General features: G+C 42.9%; 1 protein-coding gene and 1 long non-coding RNA gene across 15 annotated transcripts in view; one reads left to right on the top strand and one right to left on the bottom strand.

Annotated features, from left to right (window-relative positions):
- MTMR3 (myotubularin related protein 3) overlaps positions 1-3031 on the top strand; it is a 137050-nt gene extending 134019 nt beyond the window's left edge. For all 12 annotated transcript variants that reach the window (XM_060121717.1, XM_060121716.1, XM_060121713.1 and 9 more), the window contains one exon: positions 821-3031. In XM_060121717.1, coding sequence (XP_059977700.1) covers positions 821-992 — 172 coding nt within the window. In that variant the 3' untranslated portion in view covers positions 993-3031. The remainder of the gene's footprint in view (positions 1-820) is intronic.
- Positions 1-27551, bottom strand: part of LOC132504361 (uncharacterized) — a 49832-nt gene that overhangs the window by 3274 nt on the left and 19007 nt on the right. For 2 of the 3 annotated variants that reach the window (XR_009534862.1, XR_009534861.1), the window contains exons 2-4: positions 14138-14305; positions 10116-10226; positions 9208-9330 (exon numbers count right to left, since the gene is read on the bottom strand). This is a non-coding gene — a long non-coding RNA (uncharacterized LOC132504361). The remainder of the gene's footprint in view (positions 1-9207; positions 9331-10115; positions 10227-14137; positions 14306-27551) is intronic. The other variant, XR_009534863.1, reaches the window with a different exon arrangement.

Below are 27551 nucleotides of genomic sequence, written 5' to 3'. Positions count from 1 at the left end.
TCAGTTTGGGTGCGCAGACCTTTGCTGCACAGGCGCATCAGAGCTGGGCTTTCAAGTGGAGGAGTGGAGAGAGGCTAGGGACCTGGGTGCAGTCAGGCCTTCAGGTAGAGCTGATATTTCCTGGAGATGCATGGGGGCAGGGGAGTGACCCAGTGTCAACTCATCGTTGTCTAATAGGGTGTGTGTGTGCACCTGTGTTCACCTGTGCTCTTGTCTTTTCACCCTGAGCATGTGTCACTGGTTGCTTGTCTCCTGGCTTCGCATGCTGGCAGCAAAAGCAGTCCTATATGGCAGCAGTCAATTCTTCCTGTTGTTGCCTCTGAGCCTTTGGGCAAGGCTCCTCACTCCCCAGCTGGGCTGGGAGTTTCTGTCATCTGATTAGCTCAGAGGCAGTTCCATTGGACTCTGGCCTCTCTGTGATCATAAGCTACACAGAGGCCATTGCCCAGGTGGGTGTGGCCACGGGGTTTTCCTGGGCCAAGACTTGGCCATTGAGCTAGCAGCTGCCTTCTGCCCTGGGCTCATTTGTTTTCATGGATCTCTTTTGAGCAGCATCTACCTGACACCTTGTAACCTTGAGCCATAGTGGTGAGGCAGCCAGGGTCCTTGGCCCTAAAGTGAAAGTGGTGTGCGATTGTGCTAGGGAGCGGTCCCCTCCCTCCCTGGCTTCTTTGTGGGTTTAGACAAATGAGAGTGTTTGATATTAGAGGAGTCTCCGGCATATCTGAATCGTGTACAGAGAAGCGCTGTCTTCTGAAGTTGGTTTCTCCACCCTGTGTCTGCTGACACTAATGCTGTTTTTGTTTCTGCTCATCTCAAGGAATTGTGGGAACGTATTCTGCTCCAGTTGTTGTAACCAGAAGGTTCCAGTTCCCAGCCAACAGCTCTTTGAACCTAGTCGAGTGTGCAAGTCTTGTTATAGCAGCCTGCATCCCACAAGCTCCAGCATTGACCTTGAACTGGATAAGCCCATTGCAGCCACTTCAAACTGAAGCTCAGTGACCTGGGGCGGGCAGAGGCCAAGCTGCTGTTCCTCTGACAGGCCCACAACAGCCTGGGCAGACTGAGAGGCCCTTTGGAATGGGGACATGGAACCAACTGTGCAGAGTGATGGAAATTTGGGATGTACCACTGGATTGTAGATTGATCTCTCCCTCCCCAACCCACCCCCGCATTTGTTTTCCTCTCCATTTTCTATCCTCCCTCTGCCTCCAAAAATGAGACAAGTACCCTATTTGTCTTTTTTTTTTTGGATGGAAGACCAGAGGTTGCCAGGCCCCCTGTAACTGTTGAGCTGCCTGCTGTCAGGCAATGCTGAGGGGTGGCTTAGTTCCTCAGGATGGGAGGAGGCTGGTTGAGTCAGGAGTGGAGGCCTGAGATAGAGAGCAGCGAATAAAGCCAATGCTGACGTTTGTGACCATTCCTCGTATCACTGCCACATCAGAGCTGATTGGATTGGAAAAACCTTTGCTGCTGAGGACGCCGAAAGCATCTGCTCTAAGAGCAGTGCCCCAGGTGCCCTCTCCCTTCCGAGAGGGACTGGGCTAGTCCCATCCCACAGGCAGATAAATGGGATTGGGGTTTGGAGAGAGGGGCACAGGCACATAGTAAGTGGGACCCCTTAGGCGCTCCCACCCCGTTTAGGTAAAGAAGGGGTACACTCGTGAAGCAGGGAGAGGGCTGGGAATGGGTGGCTGGCTATTCTCCCCCATGGGATTCTCTTTTTAACTTGACCCAGATTGTCTAGGGCTCCCCTCACTGTCAACAGTCTGCCCCCCTCAGCCAGGCTGTGTGGCGCTTCCCACCCTCAGGCATAGGGTGCAGACTGGCCAGAGTGCAGTATCCTGCTGCCATGGTCAAGGCCAAAGTATGCCCTGAGCCTGGAAGCCCCTTCTGGGGCCTGGTCCCCCAGACAATCTCTCTTCCTCGTCTAGCACACGGAAATCCAGACTCAGGGTTCCAAAAATTCCCCACTCCCAAACCAATCATGGATCTCCCCCTTTAGGGGTAGAATCAGCCTTTCAGAGTGCAGTGTCTGGAGAAGGGAGCATGTCCCATAGACTCAGCCTTCCTCCGCCTCCCCTTCTTGGAGCAGTGGGAAGGGCCCAGCGGTCCCACTGCCCTGCTTCTGTGCTGCTGGTCAGCAGTGAGGGGCCACTTGGTAACTCTGCAGGGCTCCTTAGAGAAGTGACAAAGCCCGTAGGAGATGCAAGGCACCTTTCCTTAGTAAGCTTCGATGGGGTCCAAAAAGAGCCTTAAATCAAGAATATTTGTGGTGGAGGTGGGTATGGAGAAGAGTGGAGAGGAGTTTAGGTTTGTGCTTTGTGATCTTGGCATCCATGTTTTGTGCCTGCCCTCCCTCTCGGGGGAAGGGCCATGCTTGGCTCTGCTAAAAGCTGCTAACTGGTAACAGGGCGGATTGTGGTGGGCAGTGGGGGTGAGGCCTGGGAACTTTCCTTACCCTTTGGAAGCAATTCCCTGGCTAAAGGCAAGTTGTCTCTCAGGAAGGTGGCTCCTGTGTGTGCCTGGGTGTAGATAAGACGTGGCCCAGAAGCCTTCCCTGGAGCTGTCAGTCCAGGCAAAGCCAAGAGCGTCTGAGTGCGTCTGACTTCCCAGTGGCAGGAGGTTGCTCAGAATCTGAATTTAGTGAAACAGGGTGTAAGTTCTTCGCACTCTGTGTGGTCTGGCCTTGCAGGTAGGGAGAAGTCAGTCTAACTGAAGATTGTGCAGGTCCTAGTGACAGGTGCCAAGAGGTTACGATACGGGTTTCTTGGGTCTGATGTACAGTGTGAATAAATGCTTGCAGCTCTTAGCCCTTTTTTGATCAATGAAGCACTTTTTTATTAATATTTTTCTTTGTATGTAAAGGAGGAACCATAACTCTCCGTAGCTGTATATATAACCCTTTTCTCCTAAAGAGGAGTTGGTCAGTGCTCCTATATTTTTCATTTTTTGTCAAAGCAAGAAGTAAATACTTTAGAACTGTTAAATATATAAATAAAGTGAATAAAGTTTAGTGTTCCGCATGGTAGCATTTGCTAACACGTTCTAATTCTTTTTCCCTGTGGTTTATTCCCCTTCACCCCATTTCCCTCTTACACAGAAGCAATTTGAGGTGCTGCTGAGAAAGTTGACTTTGGCAAAGGAAAACTACTGATTTCTTTTAAACTCTGGACCTTGGCAAGGAGCCGCACCACAATACCCACACACTGCAACACATTTCCTCGATGGTTTTTGCCACTAACATCTCCAAAGCTAAAAAGGCAAAGCAGTCTGACATCTTAACATTAACAATCAGCTGTTCTTCCTTATCTGAAGAACTGAGTGTCAACAGTAATTAAAACTACCTCTGTCCTCCAGGCTCGTTTTTTTTTTTTTTTTTTTTTTTTTTTTTTTTTTTTGCTGTTGCTTTGACTTTAGCCAGTGCTCTGGCCCCTTAACCCCATGCAAGGAGCAACAGCTGCACATGTAGCAGCAGGTAAGAACTGAGGCATGCGTGCAGTGGAGACTGAAAGGAGGTTTTGCGGGGAGGGTGGCTAGAAAGTCCTTCTGCTCTGCCTGTCTTGTATGAGAGAATTACGGGTGGGCAGAGAGACCTTGGGCAGAAACTGAATTGGATGAGTGGATTGTGTGCCTAACTAGAGGTCTCCTTCCTCCTCCCACACAGAGGGAGGAACCTCTGCTCCTTAGATCTGCAACCAGCCGAGGAGGCCGTAGTTTCTAGTCACTTCCGGACTAGTTCTTGTTCTTCGCGGAGGTGGATTTTCTTTCCTGTGTCACTCTTGGGCACGCTTCCCATCCCGTGGGCCTGTGGGGGACGTAACGTTATGCAGTTCTTCGTGAGGGAAGGTAGGTACTGAGTAACGTCCAGCTCTGGGGTTGCCAGCCTCACATCTGTGGTGAGTTGGGGGCTCTGATGAGTGACCTGCTCTGAGCTACCGGAGAGCCTTCCAAGGTCACTTTCCGGATGTACTCACTTCCTAAAGTACACACGCACTTAAAAACAGCTTAGTTGGTTCCAGTCTGAGAGCTGTGTGTGCCATCTGGCAGGTGTTTGAGAACTAACTTGTCCTCTGGGAGGAGAAGGTGCCACTTCAGCTCCCTTCAGTCCATCTGGGAGCCAAGTCTGTGCTCAGACCAATTTGTAAAAACCTGAGTTGTGTCAGCCAATGTGTGTCTGCACAGAGCTCCTGTTGTGCGTGGGGGCTAATGCTTAGCCCTCGGCAAGTTAAAAACACTTGTAGGATCTAGCAACGCTGTTCGGTCCATAGAGGGGGAGTTACTGGCGTTGCGGAAGATGAAGAGCCCGGTGCTGGTGAGACCTGCACAGTGCGAGTCAAGGCAAGGAACTGCCCTGTGGAAGAGGGCAATATGTGAAGAAAAGCTGTTATCCGAGGACACAGTCAGATTTCTTCGGGCTGTCACATGGAGGTATTTGGTCTAAGCAGTGGAGTACTAACGGTGACCTTGAGATGCCAGGATGTCCTCTTCATCTCTGAATTTTTCCCCTCTTTCTGTACTTCGGTGTCCTTAATCCCAGTCCAAAAAATGATAGGACTGCCTTAATCCACTGAGACTTCCTAGTAAAGGTGTACAGAAAATTTTTCTTTATTTTGCTAATATGCTCATTGTTCATTTCTATGTTAGCAGAGAATAATATTCTAAGAATTAAAAAGGTACTGTGGCGGATTTAAAGGGGAATGAACAAAATGCTGCCACAGAGCATTTGTTAATTTCCAGCTATTAAAAAATATCAAAATGGGAATTGAGGATAAACCCTAGAATATGGTTTCAGGCCACTGTCCTTGAGACAGCTGATATACTTGGCCACTGCACATGAGGCTGGGAGATCGTTAACTGTAGCCATGACCTCTGCTGATGTCTTAAGAACAAGGGCTGCTTTGAAGGTGCTATTGCAGGACTTTTCATTTTGCTGGTACCTGTTCAAGTGATCTGTCTCCAGGGCTGCAGCTGTACCCACCCGACTGCATTAGCTGAGGGTAGTGCTAACAATGAGTGAAAATGGACCTGGACTGTGGAGCAAAATGACTTGAGTCTCCATTTGGAGTTTGGAAAATATGGCAGGAGTCCCAGCTGTTTAATTTCTAGTCACATTTTCTAAGAACATTTGTTCAAAGTCGAGGTTACTGATGAGATGTCTGGAGGGCAGGACCAGAATGTGTGAGAGGCGTCTAGCAGGAGTAGGTGGCTACGCTCCTAAGCCTCTGACTCTTAAACAGGAGTCTCCCTGCCCCCGGTACAACAACCACACTTACACCTTGGTCCTCTCCCTTATGTGGAGTTCATCTGCTGCACATTTGTGCAGATACCAGCTCCCTCCCTGGTTGAACAGGGCTCTTCCAGACTAGGCAGTTGTTGGAGGCATGAGGAGAAAAGGGAAGGGGTACCCTCTGAAGTAGGAATGACAAAGTTTTTTAATGCTGCTGTTGTATTTTATTTACCACTTTTTTATCATATCGAAGTTCTTAGCTTCTCTTATAGTGCTCATAGCAGTTGCATTTCAGTTGTATTTTCAGTGAAATTTGTTTTACACTAGCATTCAAAATTGACCTTTCACTCTTCCTGACTGGTTTTTTTTTTTTTTTAAATGCAAACTGAACCCATGAGGCTCGGATTCTGGTTAAAAACGTCGTGTTGCTGCTGACAGTAGTGCCCACTATTGTAACAGCATCGATTCTGCTATAGCCTCTGTGACCATGTAAACTAAGTAAATGTCGTTTTCACCCACAAACAGTTGTTCAGCCCCTTGCCACTGTGGTTCTCTAGTGAGTCTTGTGACCAGTGTTTTAGGTGCCTGGGATAAAACAGCTCCACTCCTTAGTCTGTTCAAGAGACAGGGAGAGGCCTGGCCAGGAGGGGGCAGCAGGAGTCAGCATCTGTGTTTCAGAGGCCTGGGACTTGAAATCCTGGTATTAGAGGTAGTGGGGAGGGACCTTAGATAGTGTAGTTTTGTGGTTTTCATGCTGTTCTGTGGGGAGCGAGCCTTCTGTCCCATTCAGTATTAGGCTTCCAAGTAAGATGTGATGTGATTTGAAGAAAGGCTCCGATGATTAAAATGAAAGTCTGAAATCATTGATTTAATCCAACCTCCTGATTTTTTTAAATTTAATTTTTTATTTTTTACAGTAGGCCCTTGTTGGTTATCTGTTTTAAATATAGCGGTGTGTACATCTGAATCCCAAACTCCCAAGCTATCCTCCCCCGCCACCCTTCCCCCAAGTTCATTCTCTAAGTCTGTGAAACTGTTTTGTAAATAAGTTCATTTGTATCTTTTTTTTAGATTCCACATAATATATTTGTCTTTCTCTGACTTACTTCACCTAGTATGATAATCTCCAGGCCCATCATCTATGTTGCTGCAAATGGCATCATTTCATTCTTTTTAATTGACTAACATTCTGTTGTACCACATCTTCTTTATCCACTCATCAGTCGATGGACATTAAGGTTGCTTCCATGTCTTGGCTATTGTAAACAGTGCTGCAACGAACACTGGGGTGCCTGTATCCTTTCAAACCATGTTTTTCTCTGGATATAAGCCCAGGAGTGGGACTGCTAGATCATGTGGTAGCTGTCATTAGTTTAAGGAACCTCCATACTGTTCTCCATAGTGGCTGTACCAATGTATATTCCCACCAACACCCTCTCCATCATTTATTGTTTGTAGATTTTTTGATGATGGCCATTCTGTCCAGTGTGAGGTGATATCTCATTGTAGTTTTGATTTGCATTTCTCTAATAATTAGCAGTGTTGCGCATCTATCCATGTGCCGTTTGGCCATCTGTATGTCTTCTTGGAGACATGTCTGTTTAGGTCTTCTGCCTATTTTTTGATTGGGTTGTTTGCTTTTTTTTTTTTTTGACATTGAGCTGCATGAGCTGTTTGTATATTTTGGAGACTAATTCCTTGTCAGTCGCAAATATTTTCTCCCATTCTTTGGGTTATCTTTTTGTTTGTTTTGTTTGTGGTTTCCTTTGTTGTGTAAAAGCTTTTGAGTTTAATTAGGTCCCGTTTGTTTATTTTTGTTTTTATTTCCATTACTCTGGGAGATGGATTGAAAAAGATATTGATGCAATTTATGTCAGTGTATTCTACCTATGTTTTCCTCTATAGTATCCGGTCTTACATTTAGGTCTTTAATCCATTTTGTGTTTGTGATACTTTGTTGAGAAAACCAAGTTTCAGGGAGCAGCAAAGATTCATCCACGGTTACCAGTGAATAAACAGAAGAATTTGAATAAGAAACATTCTCTCCTGCCCCCTTCCCCTCAGTGCTCTTGGGTTTCCAGAAAGCAGCCTTAGATAAATAGTTACTCTAACCTGGTTCTCTGAGTTAGCCAAACCAGAAATCTTGGAAAAGAGCTTAGTAGTCACTACCAGAAGGCTTAAACTGTGAGCCCTCCTCTCCCTGGTAACCCAAATCAAAAGGCTTTGATATTGTAATGCAGTATTTTTGTTTTTCTTTTAAACCTTTCATGTACATAAAAAGTGTTAATAGCATGAACTAAGTTCAAGTCATGTCTTAAACTAGTGGGGTGGCAAGGGTGGTGGGGGGAGCATTTTTGACTAGTGCAAATGGGTTAGTTGTGAGCTATCTCAGTGTCCAATTTATATCTGATTTTGTTTGGTATAGTATAGAGGAAAAAATCCTGATTTTTATCTGTGTAAGTGGAAATAGTCATAGGTTGTCTGCAGTAGATACTTGAAAAAAGATCAAGAGGAATATCCAATACCTGCTTTCAGCCCTTATCCTCCATACATCAGGTAAGAAACACACGAAGGTTATAATCACGAAAACTGTACTATGGTGAGAGCCATAGCACTGAGTTGCAGCTGGGTGTGGCGATCCCAGCACAAGGCTTGCACCTTCTGCATCAGCAACCTGAGAAGCCCACACAAGCACAATAATGGAGGCCTTACCTGAGGTCTCAGGCAGCCTAAGCAATGCATGTTTTACATCTGAGTGTACGTGTTACAGACGACTTTTAAAATTTAAGATGACACTTTGCAGGGAACCTCTGAAGCACTGCCACAAGAGCCAGTTTCAAACCCACTCGTTTGGTGGAAAGAACCTGGGGTTTCTGAGCCCACAAACTTGGGCTGGAATCCAGCCCCGCAGCGCCAGCTGAGTTGCCCATGGGTGGTGAGAAACTGAGCATTTCCTTATCTAGAGCAGAGCACTGGCCACAAAGAGGGGGTTGACAGTGAGTGCCTAGAAAGTGCTCCCCTTTCCACCATCCATTAATGAGGTGACATTTCTGTCTCTGGCTGCTGGTGGACATTCTGAATGGTCAGAGCCAGACAGAGCTTCTGTCCCACCATGTATTAAAAACTAGAAGATGACTGGCCCTGCCCTGGGTCTTCCACCTTACAGAGGTAACATTCTGATCTGAGTTAAAATAAATTACTACTCAGAGACTTTAAAGTTCATATATGAACTTAAAATATATTTTTTTAATGGATGCAAGTCTGCAGGTGCACTGCTGCTTTAAAGTCCTATAAAAGCAATGGGAAAGGGGGCCAAGAGAAAGAAATCGCTTGTTGGAGTTGGGGTGGCATCTAAGAACTCTGAGTCCTGTGGAGACTGATGTGGCCTCACTTTGCTGAACAGGTGATGAGTTTTAGGTTCCTGACTGAAGACTGACCAAGCCCTAAGATATGCAGACGAGCCAGCTCTCCAGGCTGAGGAGGCAGGGGAGGTAGAGCGAGGTGGGCCTTACCTCTGCCCAGCATGGATGTCTAAGGCCTGGACCAGATTGTGTTCACTACCTGGCAAGCGAGCCCAAGGTTGGAAAAGGAGTGAAGACCTTGCCTTCAGCTCGTCCTCCTTTCATCTCCAATGCCAAAGGAGCCCATGGTGGCTGAACATATTTAAGCCTTCGTCATCCAAATTAAAACAGATGTGAGTTAATTATAAATGGTTCCCCTACTGTATTTTTGCCCATTGGAAAATCAGTCCCTAGAACTAGAGGTTCTTTCAAGTCACCCAGAAGATTCTGGTGCTCACTGGCACATACTCTATCCTGGGGAGGCTCCCAATTTTGAAGTCCCTGTCAGCCCTTGGGACCTGACCTGGGTAGCATAATTCTTTCTATTCTTTCACTTGAGTTGATACACCAGCCAACTGCTGCCTCAGACTTCTGCCCCCCAGCACGTTCTTGGGTGTCCCCAAGGACTATCCATACCTGCTGGCTCTTCTGCCTCTGCAGCTGGCCTTAGAAGCTGCGCCAGACCATCCTTTCCCTGTGCCTGTGTTGGTATTGGTGTTCCTGAGGTTCAGTCTCTGCCCTCCTTCCACACCTGCTTCCCTGGAAATTTATAAATCAGGGTACTTAAAATGGAGACACTTTATTAACAACAGTTCCGAGTCTCTGCCAGAAATGCAGCGAAGTCATCCTTCCCCAGGGGCTTGGAGGAACTACTAAGGCATCAGGTATGCCCACCTGAGCCAGTGTGCAAGGCCACCTCACATACATACCCTTACATCTACCCTGTGCAGCTCTGAGGCATTAACTTGGGGACTGGTTCTCATGGGCCTGAGGACTGCTTGCCCAGTCTTGTCAGTTGAAAGGATGGCTGAACCAAAAGGCCTGCAGCACGGGCCTTGCCTTTTGTCTTCTGTGTGCAGGATCTAAAGTGCTAGGATGTCAGCATTTCCTTCCCAGTCAGCTTGGAGCAGGTGTGAACACTGATGTCACTTTGCCATCCTCTCTCCCAAGCCCCGCTAGGAAGAGTTGAATTCCTCCCCAAGGCAGGTGTCAGGGGTCAAGGCAACTCTTAGCCCAAGAAGCCAGAGCTGGGTGTCTGTCTAGGCACATGCCTGTGTGTGCGTAGCTCTGTGCTGCCCTGACCCGGAGATTGTGGGACCTGTGTTCTAGCCCCTTCATTGATGATTTAGGGTGTAGCCTTGACCACTCTACTCTGCTTTAATTTCTCCTCTATGGGGAAGTTTGTCCAGTCAACCCACAAAGCTGTTGAGGATCCAATGAGGAAATAGATCATGTTTTACAAAGTCTAGTTGCCCTGCAGCATGGGTAGCATCCTGCAAAGCCCACACTTGAACTTCTGCTCTGCCTGAGGCCCCCCACCTTACCTGCTTTCACACGTCGTCCAGAGCTGGAAGCAGCAGGAACCCTTCTTGTTTCCCAGGCAGCTGTACTGCTCCAAGGCAAGAGAACTTCTCTTCTTACCTGTACCTGCTCAGCTGGAGGGAGGAGGGAAACATGTCAGGTCTTTCAGGGGTGATAGGGACTCCCGGCCATCTCCAGCCAAGATGGTCCCCAAGGTGAAATACTTAAGATCCAGCCACTTAAGTGGGTGGAGTGTTACCAGGGACAGGTTCTCTTGCTGGGGTGGGAGCTCTGCCCGGGGCAGCTGGGAGTCTCCGAGAGGTGGGCTCCACAGGGTGGCGTTGCTTCCAGGGCAGGTGAGGGCTGGGCAAGCAGTCAGCCGTGCTGGCCCCTTCCTTTCGGGGCTCTGCCGCCTTACCTCCATTCTGGTCAGTGTCTGGATGGGCAGTGGTGATCCCTGAACTTCCCAAACACAAATCTCTTGATGTCTGCCCATCCTGAGAAAGAGGCACCAGAGGTGACTCCCTGGCCAGTTTGTGGTGTTGCCTCTGTCCCCCTAGGGCAATATTTTGCTATCAGCTGCCCTGCCTGGCTTTCTCTCTAGGCATGCAGAGCCGGCCCTGCACCCCATGGGGAGCAGAGAAGTGGGTTCAGGCAGCAGGTCCAGAAGGTGGAGGAGTTGAACTCCTGCCTGCTAAACCACATGACCATGGCCTTCAGCACGCAGAACACTTGCCCTCAGAGGGGAACTGCACTCCTCTAGTCTCTGAGTAGGAGCAAACTTTCAAAGGAGCCCTCTGGCACCCTTTCCTCCACGGTGCCGTCAGCCCCACTCTGTACTTCCACAGCCCTATCTGACCTGAGAGTCCCTCTCACCTGCCCTGCCCCCATGCCCAGAGCTCCTCCTGCCTCTCCCCCCCCTTTCCCTTCTGCTCGAAACTCCCCTTGCCTCTTCAAGTCATCCAGGACAGCCTCACACTAAGGCAATAAAATACACAAGCCAGAAACAGTACAAATGTCCATCAACAGAGCAAGGGATAAACAGTTTGTGAAACATTCATCTACAAGATCTAACACAGCAATGAATGAATAAACTAGTTACACATACAAACACACAGATGAATCTCACATAATACTGAACAGAAAAAAGAACAATATTATGTGCTGTATGATTCTATTCTTTAAAAGTTCAAAACCAGGCAAAAGTATTATTTCAGATGCCAAGGTATGGTAACTACGAAAGCCAGGGCCTTGGTCATCTCTAGGGGTTGGAGCGAGCAGGTTGGGGAGGGTAAGTGGGCTTCCAGAGTGCTGGAGATGCTTTAGGTACTGATCAGAGTAGTGGGTTTCATGAATGCTCATCTGAAAACTCATCAGCCTCTACAGATTTTTAAAAAAATTTTTTAACATCTTTATTGGAGTATAAACTACAGATTTTTAATGTACTTTTCTACGTATATGTTATTTCAAAGTTCTGAAAACAAAAAACCCAGCCCCTCCACCTTGGGCTTCTCAGGGCGTCAGCCCCTTGGTGTGCATACCTCTCATGCAATTGACTGGCCTCAGTGGGGGATATCTAGTGGGGAGCTGTCAAGGCCTGAGGAGGAGGGTTGGCCCAACTACTCAGGTGGCCCTGGGTCAATGAATGGGGGCCACCTTCATTCCTTCTCCAGGGCGGGTGGTCCTGCCCGTAGTGCTGTCCCTTCCTTAGCCCAGCCTCACTGCCTTCCCAGGGAAGTTTGTGTTGATCTGGAGCACTGGCTTCCTGGCTTGGTCGGCTGGCCTTGAATGGGCCTTACCTGACCAAGGTCTGCTTCTCATGAACGGGATCTGCTATGACGAGTTGCCCCAGTGCCCTAGGTTTAACTTATATTGGGTAGGATGCTCTTGGTTTCCATCGTTTGTTTATGGTCATCTGCCCACTTACCTAGAGTTGGTGGGGGGACATTACAGAGACCCCCATGGCTGGGAACCTTTGATTATATACAGGGATACCAGTCAAATAACAAAATATGAATTCCTACTTCATGTCAGGCACCTCAGTAGGCAGAGAAAGCCAGAATCCTGTGCTCATGGAGAAGACTGTGGACAAAAGACAGGTAAGTGTGATGAACGCTGCAGAGCAGTCTGGGGATCTGTGGGAACTTGCAGCAAGTCGGCAGAGGGGTTCCTAGGGAAGTAATGTATAAACTAAGGCCTGAGGAATGAAGAGGGAAAGAGACAAGAAGCTAATTCATTGAGCATGTACTGTGTGCTAAGACACTTTCGTCATTTCATTTAGTCCAGACAACAACCCTTTGTATTATTATTCCCATTTTACAGATGAATAAACTGAGGCTCAGAAAGGTGAAGAGCCCTATCCAAGGTCACTCAGCTAACATGTGGCAGAATGAGGACTTGAACTCTAGTCTGCATGATTCAAAAGCCAGGCAGTGAGGAGGCTGCTGTCAGTCATGGCAAGAAGTGGTGGTGGCATCATTGGATACAGAGGTAGATGTGCAGGCCCAAGAAGGACCCTGAAGAGAAAACTAACAGGATTCAGTGAGCACTGTTGAGGCAAAGGAGGAGGAGGAACCAGACTCCAGGTTTCTGCCTGGATCACCTGGATGGACAATGATCCATCCAGTTGGATCATTTACTAAAATGGAGAATGGGGAGGAGTAGGTTTAGGGGGAAAAATCATCTAAATTTGATATTCTACTTCAGTTAAAAAAAAAAAAAGATTGGTTGATTAAATGAAAATAAAACAGGGATAATTCCATTCTAGAAACTCCCTTTCTTCATGCCTCCTCAATCTCAGTGTTTTCTACACTCACTTGTTGCCCCTTCCTTCTAGTTTTCTAAAGCACCCCAATTCCTTTCTGATCCGTGGGCACTCTAATAACCAAACCCCAAGCAGATCAGAACTGGGAGGACCACCAAGAGAACGCTGTCCTTGGCCACACCATCTGCTCCCTCAGCAGTGGCCCTCTGGCCACCCCATGCTTTGTCCAGGTCTCCTGACACTCCCTCCTCTGCAGAGGCTCTCTGCCAGGGGAGGAGCTGCTCCTATGCTTGAGCTTCTCGGGGTAGAGTTTCCCCCACCCGCCCGACCCCCGCATCCTCCTAGTACCTAGAAATTTGGTGTGTGCACAGCCTCTGCAGTCACACAGGGCCCCGTACTCAGAAGGACCTTGCCCTCGGTTTAATGCACTTCTATTGCAGTTTTGAAATTCCTACTATATTTAACAAGAGGCCTCATATTCATTTTGGACTGGGCCTTGCAAATTCTTCAGCTGGTCCTGTCCATGTGTCTGCATTGTCATGGTGCAAAACACTGAGTGGTAGCCTTTCCCATCTGTGGGGATGAACCTCTTTTCCATCTAGGAAGACCCACTGTTTTAAATCAGAGGGAAATAAAGCAAAAAAGAGCTCACTTTGTTTCTGTGAAATACAGTTTTATGTGCAGTTTTATGTTTCTTCATGGGTAATAACTTAGGAGGGAACCTTGGGAATAGAATACAGAAGTAACAAATTATGGGCCATTAACTGTGGTTAATTGTTTCTTTATAGCTTAGAGTGGAGGCACGTTTGGATTGCTTTGGCACTCACAGTTATAGGTAGGGAAGGCGGTCTACTTAAATATAACCTAAGGGGACTTCCCTGGTGGTCCAGTGGTTAAGAATCTGCCTTCCAATGCAGGGGACGTAGGTTCGATCCCTGGTCGGGGAACTAATATCCCACATGCTGCGGGGCAACTAAGCCCGTGTGCCGCGACTACTGAGCATGTGAGCCACAACTAGAGAGGCCCATGAGCCACAACAACAGAGCCTTGTGCCACAACTAGAGAGAAGCTTGCACGCCGTAACTAAGACCCGACACAGCCAAAAATAAAATAAAAATAAATAAATAAATAAAACCTAGGGCCCCTCAGGAGGTGGAGGGAGAGGCAGCTGAATGATGACCCCAACCTTGCTTCCGAAGCCAAAACTGCCATCAAGGCCTCACCTCCAGTTAAAGTATTTCTCTCACAAGCCTCATTACTGAGCATCTATGGACCCCTTACCTGAGATCCTCTCAGCTCTGCAGGTGTGGAGGTGGTCTACGTGCTGTCTGGGCATCCTGCTGCAGCAGCCTTTGGGGTGTAACTCATACTTGTCCCCAGTTAGTTGGTGTCATCTGCCACTCAGGCTCCAAACAGCTGCAGAAGATCCTTGCTCACTTTAGTAAACACCTGTTTTAAAAAAAAAATTGAACTCAAAAAATGTTTGGACTCCTTGCTAAAGAAAGGTGCAGAAATGCTCCGCCGGCTATCGTCATAGGCTTTCCCGTCCTAATGAGCTAATGGATGAAGCACTCAGACCGCTGAATGAGAAGTCCTCCAGTGTCGTTCACCTACAGTAGTAACACCAAAGACTTCAAGCACAGCACACAGAAAATAAAATCCATCCCCAATTCCTTTTCTCAGAGACATAGCCAATATCAATCCAAACTGTTGAAGGCTTTTTGGAATGTACTAGGTCATCCCATTTACACTGTTGAGCTGATCATATAATTCAGCTGTCCTGCCCTGGAAGCTTGGCTGACCTCCTTGGATTCACAAAATACAACCCAGATTCCTTGGTCTGACTGACATCAGCTGGCCTACCAGGCATACTCAGCTATTCTTGACCCCATGGACTTTCTCCCCTTAACTCTTCTCACCTGTTTCCTCTCCCTCAACTTTCACATTTCTGTTATTGAGTGCCTGTCCTTGCTAGGTCTGGGGAACACAAAAGGAGGAAAACAGGCACAGTCCCTAGCCTGGGCTTTCAGTCTAGTGAATCCATGAATTATGCAAACCTTCATAGCAAACGGTGAGGAGGACTGTGAAGGAAAGTGGTGGGGCTCTGAGCGCCCCATCAGGGGTTTGGTCTAGTTTGGGCATCAGGAAAGGTTTCCTTGAGCAGTGTAATTTCTGTGGAAAGACAGGTGGTAACTAGGCACCAACCAGGGTGCAGGGAGGCTGTGAGGAGGGCACACTCAAGGCCAGGTCAGCAGGGCAATGGTCTCGGAAGCAAGGCCCTTTAGAGGGAAGCATTGAAAGGCCAGTGGGGCTGGTGTGCAGGGGGTACAGGGGGATGTGAGCTCGGGTCAGATAAGCTGAGCCTGAGGTTGAAGAGTAAGGTCTTTGTCCTCAGAGCCGCGGGAAGCCTCTGAAGGATTTTCAGTAGGGGGAACACCAGAGCTGTGTTTTGAAGAGCCTTCTGGAGGAGGTACAGGGCCATCATGCTCTGGGTGAGAAGGGAGCAGCAGTGCAATAAAGAAAAGTGTCTGGGCTGCAGAGAAGGGAGAAGCACACAGGAAGGACAACAGTGTCACCTGCTGAGGGTATGTGTGTCCCGGGGAAGTCGGGGGGTTAGTTCTGAAGAAGGCTCTCCAAATGTCGTGCTCAGAGGGAAGTGTGGCCTGGGGTTGGACGTGTGAGAGTCGAGGCAGAGCGATGGAACGGAAGAAGTGGATGGGAAGGAGCTCCGCCCAAGAGAGAACAGGCGGCCAAGGACTGAGCTAAAAGGCCAGGGAGAAGAAATGAGCTGCCAAAGGGGGCAGGAAGGAAAAGAAAAAGGAAAACGAAGGCAACATGGTGCCAAACAATAGGGAAGAAAGTATTTCAGGAAGCACCAGCCCTGAAGGATAAATAAAAGACAGCCCCACTGAGAGAAGGGGAAAAGAAGGGTAGAGAGAAGAAGCAGCTCACAGTCCAGAAGGCAGAGCCCTGAGTTCTGGCAGCTGGAGCTCGGATGCAGGCGGAACTGGAAGGGGGAGAGCAGGCGTGAAGGCAGGTGGATCAAGAGGGGCCTCAGTAAGGAATTTGGACACAATCCTGAGGGTCAGCGGAGAGTTTGGTTTTGCCTGCCTTTTTAATTAGAAACAAAACGCATGCTCCTTGTAAATAAAACAAGACGACCACCCGCCACCAAAACAAACTCTAGCAACAAAGAAATGTATATGTTAACAAGTGAAAGTTCCTCTGCCAAATCCCCCCTCCTCAGCTAGCACATTGGTGTTATCATTCCAGACCTCTTCCTGCCACTCACAAACTTCATTAGTTTTGTGAAAACAGGATTATGCTACCTATAATTACGGCAACTTCCCTTACTGAATTAGCAGTAATCTTGAATTTCCTTCTGGGTGATTACACGCAGATGTGCCCACCGGTTTGAATGGCTGTATGGTCCTCCACAGCCCAGATATACTTGTATCCTAGGATGCTGATTTATTTTCTTGAACCTAAAATGGCTACTGAGATGCCTAAGGAGAGGAGTATTTCCTAGGGGACTAAGTCCCAGTCTGGTTCTGCCATTAAGTACCTAGCTCTGGGGAGGGCACGGCCCCTACTGGGCCTCAGTTTCCTCATCCACTGTGTGCCAGGCACTATTATCTCATAAAACACGAGTGTTAATATTTCTCATCGATGAAGGGCTTTACGTAGAGGAATGTAATGATCAGATTTGTGCTTCATAAAGATCACTCGGGCTGCAGTATGAAAAATTATTTGCTCTTTCTTCTCATCCATATTTGTAAAAAAAAAAACCTTACCAATCTTTCAAGGTCTAGTTCAGATTTTCCCTCTTCCAGAAGTTCCCTCTCCATCATGCCCTACCTCCTCTTAATTGGAATTCTCCTCTACCTGGTTCTCCCCCTAAAACATAATACCCCTTGAAATTGAGAATCATATTTTTCATCCTCACATGCTCCACAGGAATAGGTCTATATGAGGACTTAATAAATCTCTGCAGAATTGTCCATGCACTAAAAAAATCATTTTGGTGGGACAAAAGAAGGAATAAATGAGCCACTCAATACTTGTTTGGGACTCAAGCCTTCGTTTGATAAAGAGTTTATCCACAAGCCTCAAGATGTGTATGATTAAGCACTGCAGGAGGTATTTTCCTGGCTCTGAAAGGTTCTGACCTGCCCTGCCTGGAGTGCTGATGTTAAATAAGACTGTCTGGGAAAGAGGCACTAAGGCCAGCCTGGTTTATGGTCACAGGGCTTTAATAATATCCTGCAACTCTGAAGCCTGAGAGCTTCTTTTTCACCTTGTACAATACATTGAGAGCTTTGCCTTCACTGGACTATTGCTATATAGGAATGAGTGACAGTGACTTGCTTTTTCTTTTCTTTTGAAAGTTTTGCCCATTAAATACATTTTTCTTAGATCCATGCAGTTTAGAATTATGGAAATAAAAAGCTTATATTGAACACCTATTCTGTGCTTGAAGATCAGTTCTTCTGTTTCATAATTTAAAATAACTCAGTATAAAAACAGAAATAAACAAACAGGACCTAATCAAATTTACAAGCTTTTGCACACCAAAGGAAAACCATAAACAAAACGAAAAGACAACCCAATGAATGGAAGAAAATATTTGCAAATGAAGCAACCAACAAGGGATTAATCTCCAAAATACACAAACAGCTCATGCAGCTCAATATCAAAAAAACAAACAACCCAATCAAAAAATGGGCAGAAGATCTAAATAGAGATTTCTCCAAAGAAGACATACAGATGGCCAAGAGGCACATGAAAAGATGCTCAACATCGCTAATTATTAGAGAAATGCAAATCAAAATTATAATGAGGTACCACCTCACACTAGTCAGAATGGCCATGATTTAAAAGTCTACAAATAAGAAATGCTGGAGAGGGTGTAGAGAAAAGGGAACTCTCTTACACTGTTGGTGGGAATGTAAACTGGTACAGCCACTATAGAGAACAGTATGACGGTTCCTTAAAAAATTGAAAAGAGTTGCCATATGATCTAGCAGTCCCACTCCTGGGCGTATATCTGAAGAAAAACGTAATTCGAAAAGATACATGCACTCCAATGTTCATTGCAGCAGTATGTACAATAGCCAATACATGGAAGCAACCTAAATGTCCATCAACAGAGGAATGGATAAAGAAGATGTACATATATACAATGGAATATTACTCAGCCATAAGAAAGAGTGAAATGCCATTTGCAGCAACATGGATGAACCTAGCGATTATCATACTAAGTGAAGTCAGACAGAGAAAGACAAATATCCTATGATATCACTTATGCGTGGGATCTAAAAAAATGATACAAATGAACTTATTTACAAAACAGAAACTTATTCACAGACTTCAAAAACAAACTTATGGTTACCAAAGGGGAAAGGTGGGGAGAGGAATAAATTAGGAGTTTGGGATTAACATATACACACTATTATATGTAAAATAATCAACAAGGACCTATTGTATAGCACAGGGAACTCTACTCAATAATGTGTAATAACCTGTATGGGAAAAGAATCTGAAAAAGAATGGATATATGCATAGCTGAATCACTTTGTACACCTGAAACTAACACAACATTGTAAATCAGCTATACTCTAATATAAAATAAAAAGTAAATTTAAAAAATAACTTATAGATAAAAAGTCATTTACACAAAATATCTTATCATCTAAGGAGAGGCTGGAAATTTTCTGTGACTTCTAGAGAGTCTATAACCAAGAACAATAAGCCCAAGTAATCCAGGGATTTCTGGATTTAATTTAAAAAAGAATTTCACTGGGTGTAAGTTAAAAATTATTCTGAAAACAGGTACCTGTCTCCGGGAGTGTGGTGGGGTCAGGTATTCACTGAGAAGGACCACAAGAAAAACTCTGGAGTGACAGTCATATTTTACAATTCTGTATGGGAAACACATGTGAACATATTTGTCAGAACTAACCAAATGCTGTACTTACAATTTGTCCACTTCACTGTACATGAATTTTTTTAAATGAAAGCAGCCTTTGTCTTCTGGAGAGCTCATTCTTCTGACAGGACTTATTTTTTTTAAGATAATTTTTTTTAGAGCAGTTTTTTCTTTTGTTTTTAATTAATTTATTTATTTTTGGCTGCATTGGGTCTTCGTTGCTGTATGCTGGCTTTTTCTAGTTGCAGTGAGTGGGGGCGACTCTTCCTTGCAGTGCACGGGCTTCTCATTGTGGTGGCTTCTCTTGCTGTGGAGCACAGGCTCTAGGTGCGCGGGCTTCAGTAGTTGTGGTGTGTCGGCTCAGTAGTTGTGGTGTGTGGTCTCCACGGCGCGTGGGCTCAGTAGTTGTGGCTCGTCGGCTCTAGAGCACAGGCTCAATAGTTGTGGCTTACAGGTTTAGCTGCTCTGCAGCCTGTGGGATCTTCCTGGACCAGGTATCGAACCCATGTTCCCTGCATTGGCAGGTGGATTCTTACCCACTGTGCCACCAGGGAAGTCCCTAGAGCAGTTTTAGGTTCACAGCAAAATTGAGAAGAACTGACAGAGATTTCCCATATATTCCCTACCCCCACATATGCTCAGCCTGCCCCATTATCAACATCACTCACTAGAGTAGTACATTTGTTATAACTGATGAACCTACATTGACATATCATAATTGCCCAAAGTCTGTGGTTTACATTAGGGTTTACTTTTGGTTTTGTATATTCTATGGGTTTGGGCAAATATATAATAACATACCAGGATTGTAGTATCATACAGAACAGTTTCACCATGCTAAAAATCCTCTGTGCTTTGCCTATTCATCCTTCCCTCCCCTCTAACCTCTGGCAACCACTAATCTTTTTACTATCTCCATAGCTTTGCGTTTTCCAGAATGTCATACTGTTGGAATCATACCGTATGTAGCCTTTTCAGACTGGCTTCTTTCACTTAGTAATATGCATTTAAGTTTCCTTCATTTTTTTTTCATGGCTTGAAATGCATTTCTTTTTAGTGCTGAAAAATAATCCATTGTCTGCAGGTACCACAGTTCATTTATCCATTCATCTCCTGAAGGGCATCTTGGTTGCTTCCAAGTTTTGGCAATTATGAATAAAGCTGCTATAAACATACATGTGCAGGTTTTTATGTGGACATAGTTTTCAGTTCCTTTGGGTAAACCATATACAAAGTTTACCTGAAAAAAAAAACAACCCTCTACACAAACATTAAATTCTAGTTAAACGTATGCATGCTGAAGCATTGAGGAGTGTAGTGTATTTATGTCTGCAACTTACTTTGAAATGCATAAAAAATCATTTATGGATGGATAGAGGGATGGATAGACATATATGATAAAGCAATATAGTAAAATGTAAATTGTAAAATCTAGATGATGAGTATATTGGTTTTTACCATAAAATTCTTTCAACTCTCTTGTATGTTTGAAATTTTTCATTAAAAAATGTTGGAAAAAATTGTTCTGAAGCGTATGTCTTACGCTCATATTAGATGCATCTCAGAAAGCCAACCAGTACCTACAGTCATCTGGCTGTACCCAGCAGCTCTAAACTATAACTAAAGACACACTAAGAAGGCAAAAGAGTGCCATGTCAAGGTCCTTAAGGCAGTCCTGCCTCTGGAAAGGACAGTGATGTGAACTGGTGTGAGACAGCTGAGGTTACTAAGTCACTAACCAAGGTGCTTCCTATACAGTCATAGGGGTGACCTGTGAGTTGAGAGATGAAACGAAAACTAATTCTTGCAGCAACTTATGATGATAATTATGCTAAGAGGGTGGATAATGATCAAAGTCAGCCCCTGTCATGCTCATGTGTCCTACTGTTAACATCTACCTGCTTGCTGGAATATAGCCTCCACTACAGAGAAGACAAGGGCCAAGAGGAAGAGAAGTCTTCATCTCCAAACTTATTGGCCCTGGAAAATGTAGGGGAGGCAGGGGTAGAACTGTGGAAAATGAGAGAGATACTAAGGAATCTGTGTAATAAAATAGCTAACATGAACCCCATTCTAAACTTGAATATTACATTTCTCTTCTAGCAACATGCTAAAAAGGCAGCAAAGGAGGGTGGGTCAGAGCAGCAGTTCCCAAAGTATAATATGGGGTACTCTAGGGTCTCTGAGACTTCCAGAGAATCATGAGGTTAAAACTATTTTTATAAGTTTCATTTGTCTTTTCATTTGCCTTCTCCTGTAAGTGTACAGTAGAGTTTCCAAAGGCTGCATAACATGGTATTTTAACACATTAAATGCAGAAGCAGGTTTGAGAATCCAGCTGTCTTTTTTCCAGCTGTCTTATTTTAGTCAGACGTTAAAGAAATTTGCAAAAATGTAAAACAATGCCACTCCTCTAATTTTTTGTTTTAGAAAACAGTTATTTTTCATAAAGACATTATGTATGTTAATGTGTGGTAAGTTTTTTTTTTATTTAAAAATGAGTTAATACCTTAAAGTTTCACAATTTCAATTTCTAATATAAAATTTGATAGATATAACTCACATAAACAAAGGCTCTTTGGAGGTCCTTTTTATTTAAAGTTTTACTGATGTATAATTTACATACAGTACACAAATCTTAAACATTCAGCTCAATTCATTTTTACATATGTATACACCATGTAACCTCCACCACATTCAAGTTATAGGCCATTTCCATCATCATGGAAGGACTCACCAATCCACCAGAGGTCACCATTATTCTGATTTCTATCATCATAGATTAGTTTTGCTTGTTCTTAACTTCATATGAATGGAATCTTAATATGTATACTTTTGTGCCTGGCTTTTTTCTCTCAGCATAGCGTTCTTGAGATTCATACATGTCATTCTGTGTAGTAATAGTCTGTTCATTTTTATTATTGCCAGTAATATTCCATTGTACAACTATATCACATATTGTTTTCTTTTCCTGTTGACAGACATTTGGATTTTGTCCAGTTTTTGACTATTATGAATAAAGCTGCTATGAACATTCTTGTACAAGTCTTTGGTGGCCATATGAATTAATTTTTCTTGAGCATATGCCTGGATGTGGAATTGTTGGGTTCCACAGTAGGTCTATGTTTGGCTTTATTAGAAGCTGCCAAATCATAATGGATGAGAATTTCAGTTACTCCACATCCTCAGCAACACTTGATAATGAAAGTTTAAAATTTTTTTATCCATTCTGCTAATTGTGTTATTATGGTTTTAATTTGCATTTCTTTGATATTATTCTGAGTTCCTTTTAATACATTAATTGGTCATTTGAATATCCTCTTTCATGAAATGCTTGTTCAAATCTTTTGTTCGTTTTAAAAAGATAAATACTATATCACTTATATGTGGAATCCAAAAAATGATACAAATGAACTTCTTTACAAAACAGAAATAGACTCGCAGACATAGAAAACAAACTTATGGTTACCAAAGGGGATAGCAAGGGGTGGGGAGAGATAAATTAGGAGTTTGGGATTAACAGATACACATTACTATATATAAAATAGATAAACAACAAGGACCTACTGTACAGCATAGCGAAGATTAATCAATATCTTAAAATAACCTATAATGGGAAAGAATCTAAAAAAGGATATATGTGTGTATATGTATATATGTATGTACATACATACACACACACACAGATAACTGAATCACTTTGCTGTATACCTGAAATACAACAATGTAAATTAACTATACTTCAATTTTAAAAAAACCTTAAAAAAAACCTCTACCTCAAACCCTAAAGAAAAAAAAAAGATGAATAGGAAAAAAAATTATCTTTAGCTTATTGATTTGTATAAATTCTTTGTATATTCTGTATATGAATTCTTTATCATTCTATAGCTGGCCTATTTACTTTTTTTTTTTTTTTTGCGCAGTATGCGGGCCTCTCTCACTGTTGTGGCCTCTCCCGTTGCGGAGGAGCACAGGCTCCGGATGCGCAGGCTCAGCAGCCATGGCTCACGGGCCTAGCCACTCCGCGGCATGTGGGATCTTCCCGGACCGGGGCATGAACCTGTGTCCCCTGCATCGGCAGGCAGACTCTCAACCACTGCGCCACCAGGGAAGCCCCTATTTACTTTCTTAATGATGCGTTTTGATGATCAGATGTTCTAATTTAAGTCAAATTTATCAATCTCTCTTATTTGGTTTAGTGTATTTTGTGATCTGATTAAAAACTTTATTTACCACAATACCAGGAAAATATTCTCCTATGCTTTTATTTGGAAGTTTGATTGTTTTATCTTTTGATTTTAGGTCTATGATATACTTAACAAATTTTTGTGTTTGAGTTAAAGGTCAGGCTTCACTTTTCTCCATACACACAATTAGTTGTTCCAAAATCATTCCCCCATGTAATTACAGTGGCACCTTTGATGTAAATCAAGAAAACATACATCTGTGGGTCTATTTACGGATTCTTTGTTCTGTTCCAGTGGTATATTTATCTATACGTGCTCCAAAAGTGCTCTGTGTTAATTACGGTGGTTTTGTAGTAAATGTTGAAATATGCTGGTTAAGTCTTCCAACTTTGAGAACCAGTCATATTTTTATTAAAAATTTTTTTCTTTATCAAGATTTCTTAGATATTCTAGGGCCTTTGTATGTCCGTATACATTTTGGCTCAGTCATTTTTTCAGAATATAAGGGGGTCCTGAGACCAAAAACTCTTAGAGCTGCTAACTGAAAGTATGGGCTCAAATGCTGGAAGCCCAGGATCAAATCTCAGTTTTTGCCATCTATTAGTTGTGGGAACTTGGCAAAGAATTTAATCTTTCCATGTCTCTGTTTCCTCATCTGTAAGTTGGGACAACAATAGTATCTATAACATAGGGTTGTGTCCATCAAATGTTAAACATTATGCGAATGTTTTGTGTTTGTTAAAATAAATGGGGCAGGTACACTGAATTTTTTTTTTAAAAAAGAGTATGAAGTCAAAGAAAAAACCTAAAGAATCAGAAGGAAATATGTAACCTTTTGACAATCTCAGTGTACTTAGAATCCAGTCATATCAGCTTCATATAAAAATAAAAATATACAAAACAACTGTACAAAATCTATGGGATGCAGCAAAAGCAGTTCTTGGAGGTAAGTTCATAGTGATACAGGCCTTCCTCAAAAAAACCAAGAAAAATCTCAAATAAACAACCTAACCTACCACCTAAAAGAATTAGAAAAAGAAGAACAAACAAAACCTAAAGTCAGCAGAAGAAAGGAAATAGTAAAGATCAGAGAGAAATAAATAAAAGAGATTAAAAAGCAACAGAAAAATCAATAAAACCAAGAGCTGGTTCTTCAAAAGGGTAAACAAAATTGACAAACCTCTGGGTAGGCTCACCAAGAAGAAAAGAGAGGACCCAAATAAAATAAGAAATGAAAGAGGAGAAATAATAAAGAATACTATAGACATAAAAAAAAATAAGAGAATACTATGAACAATTATATGCCAACAAATTGGACAACCTAGAAGAAATGGACAAGTTTCTAGAAACATACAGCCCACCGAAACTGAATCAAGAAACAGAAAATTTGAATAGACTGATCACTAGAAGTGAAATAGAATCTGTAATTTAAAAAAACAAAAACAAAAAAACAAGCTCCCTACAAACAAAAGTCCAGGACCAGATGGCTTCACTGGGGAATTCTTCCAAACATATGAATAAGAACTTATACTGATCCTTCTCAAACTCTTCCAAAAGACTGAAGAGGAGGGAATACTCCCAAAGTCATTCTATGAAGCCACTATCACCCTGATACCAAAACCAGACAAACACCAAAAAAGAAAATTACAGGCCAATATCAGCAAATCTGTATCTGTATTGATGACTATATTAATCTATTATCTATGAATATATTGATCTATAGCTATATACTGATACCTATATTTGATAAATATAGATGCAAAAATTCTCAACAAAATATTAGTTAACGGAATCTGACAACACATGAAAAAGGATCATACACCACAATCAAGTTGGATTCATCCCAGGGTCACAAGGATGGTAAAACATACACAAATCAATCTATGTGATACACCACATCAACAAAAGAGAAAACAAAAACCACATGGTGATCTCAACAGATACAGGAAAAGCATTTGATAAAATTTAACATCCATTATGATAAAAACTCTTACCAAAGTGGGTATAGAGGGAACATAACATGATGAAAGCTATTTATGACAAAGCCATAGCCAACATAAAACTCAATGGTAAAAAGCTGAAAGAAAGCCTTCCCACTAAAATTTGGAACAAGACAAGGATGCCCACTCTCACCACTTCTTTTCAACATGGTATTGGAAGTCCTAGCCACAGCAACCAGACAAGAAAAAGAAATAAAAGGTATCCAAATTGGAAGAGAAGAGGTAAAATTGTCCTTATATGCAGATGACATGATAGTATATATAGGAAACCATACAGATTCCACACAAAAACTACTAAAACTGATTAAAAAAAAATTCAGCAAGGTAGCAGAATACAAGATTAACATACAGAAACCTGTTGCATTTCTTTACACTAACAATGCAATATCAGAAAGTAAAAAAAAAAAAAAAAATCACGTTTAAAATCACATCAAAAAAACCCCAAAAAACAAAAAACTTAGGAATAAACCTGATCAAGGAAGTGAAAGACTTACATGCCAAGAACGATAAAACACTGATAATGGAAACTGAAGATGATTCAAATAAATGGAAAGATATCCCATGCTCTTGGATTGGAAGAATTAATACTGTTAAAATGGCCATACCACCAAAAACAACCTACAGATTTAACATGATCCCTGTCAAATTACCCATGACATTCTTCACAGAATGTGAAAATCCTAAAATTTATATGGAACCATAAAAGACCCAGAATTGCCAAAGCAGTCCTGAGGAAACAGAACAAAGTGAAGGCATAACCCTCCCAGACTTCAGACAATACTACAAAGCTACAGTAATCAAAACTGCATGGTACTGGCACAAAAACAGACACACGGATCAATGGAACAGAATAGAGAGCCTGGAAATAAACGCACACACCTATGGTCAATTGATCTTCGACAAATGAGGCAAGAATACACAATGGAGAAAAGACAATCTCTTCAGCAAGTGGTGTTGGGCTAGCTGGACAGCCACATGTAAATCAATGAAGTTAGAACACACCCTGACACCATACACAAAAATAAACTCAAAATGTCTTAAAGACTTAAATATAAGACAAGACACCATAAAACTTCTAAAAGAGAACAAACGAAAAACACCCTCTGACGTAAATCATATAAATGTTTTCTTAGGTCAGTCTCCCAAGGCAATAGAAATACAAGCAAAACTAAACAAATGGGACCTAATCAAATTTATAAGCTTTTGCACAGCAAAGGAAACCATAAACAAAATGAAAAGACAACCTACGAATTGGGAGAAAATATTTGCAAATGATGTGACCAATAAGGGCTTAATTTCCAAAATATACAAACAGCTCATGCAGCTCAATAACAAAAAAACAAACAACCCAATCAAAAATATGGGCAGAAGACCTAAATAAACATTTCTCCAAAGAAGACATACAGATGGCCAACAGGCACAGGAAAAAATGCTCATCATCACTAATTATTAGAGAAATGCACATCAAAACTACAATGAGGTACCACCTCACACTGGTCATGGCCATCATTAGAAAGTCTACAAAAAAGAAATGCTGGAGAGGGTGTAAAGAAAAGGGAACTCTCTTACCCCGTTGGTGGGAATGTAAACTGGTGCAGCCACTATGGAGAACAGTATGGAGGTTCCTTAAAAAACTAAAAATAGAGTTGCCATATGATCCATCAATTCCACTCTTGGGCATATACCCAGACAAAACTAATTCGAAAAGATACCCGTATGTTCATAGCAGCACTATTTACAATAGCCAAGACATGGAAACAACCTAAATGTCCAAAGACAGATGAATGGAAAAAGAAGATGTGGTATATATGTATAATGGAATACTACTCAGCCATAAAAAAGAATGAAATAAAGCCACCTGCAGCAACATGGATGGACCTAGAGATTATCATACTAAGTGAAGTAAGTCAGACAAAGACAAATACCATATGATATCACTTATATGTGGAATCTAAAATACAACACAAATGAACATATCTATGAAACAGAAACAGACTCACAGACATAGAGAACAGACTACTTGTGGTTGTTGAGCGGGGGATGAGGGAGAGAAGTATTGGGAGTTTGGGATTAGCAGATGCAAACTATTATATATAGGATGGATATACAACAAGGGCCTACTGTCTAGCACAGGGAACTATATTCAATATCCTGTAATAAAGCATAATGAAAAAGAATATATGTGTATAACTGAGTTACTTTGCTGTACAGCAGAAATTAACACAACACTGTAAATCAACTGTACTTCAATAAAAGTTTTTTAAAAAGTAATAAATAACAGAAGGCAATGTGGGAAATTCACATATACGTGGAAATCACACAACACACTCCAAAATAACCAATAGGTCAAAGAAGAAATCACAAGGAAAATTAGGAAATACTTTAAGATAAATGAAAACAAGAACACAATGTATCAAAAGTTATAATGCAGTTAAAGCTTAGAGGGAAATTTATAGCTATAAATGCTATATTAAAAAAGAAAGACCTCAAATTAATTACCTAACTGCAAACCTTAAGAAACTAAAAAAAAAAAAAGATGTGCAAACTAAACCTATAGGAAACGGAAGGAAACAATACAC

The sequence above is a fragment of the Lagenorhynchus albirostris genome, chromosome 14 (genome assembly GCF_949774975.1).
Source record: "Lagenorhynchus albirostris chromosome 14, mLagAlb1.1, whole genome shotgun sequence".
Classification (NCBI taxonomy): domain Eukaryota; kingdom Metazoa; phylum Chordata; class Mammalia; order Artiodactyla; family Delphinidae; genus Lagenorhynchus; species Lagenorhynchus albirostris.
The sequence above is the reverse complement of the archived record's forward strand: the minus strand, read 5'-3'. Positions and strand labels throughout refer to the sequence as shown.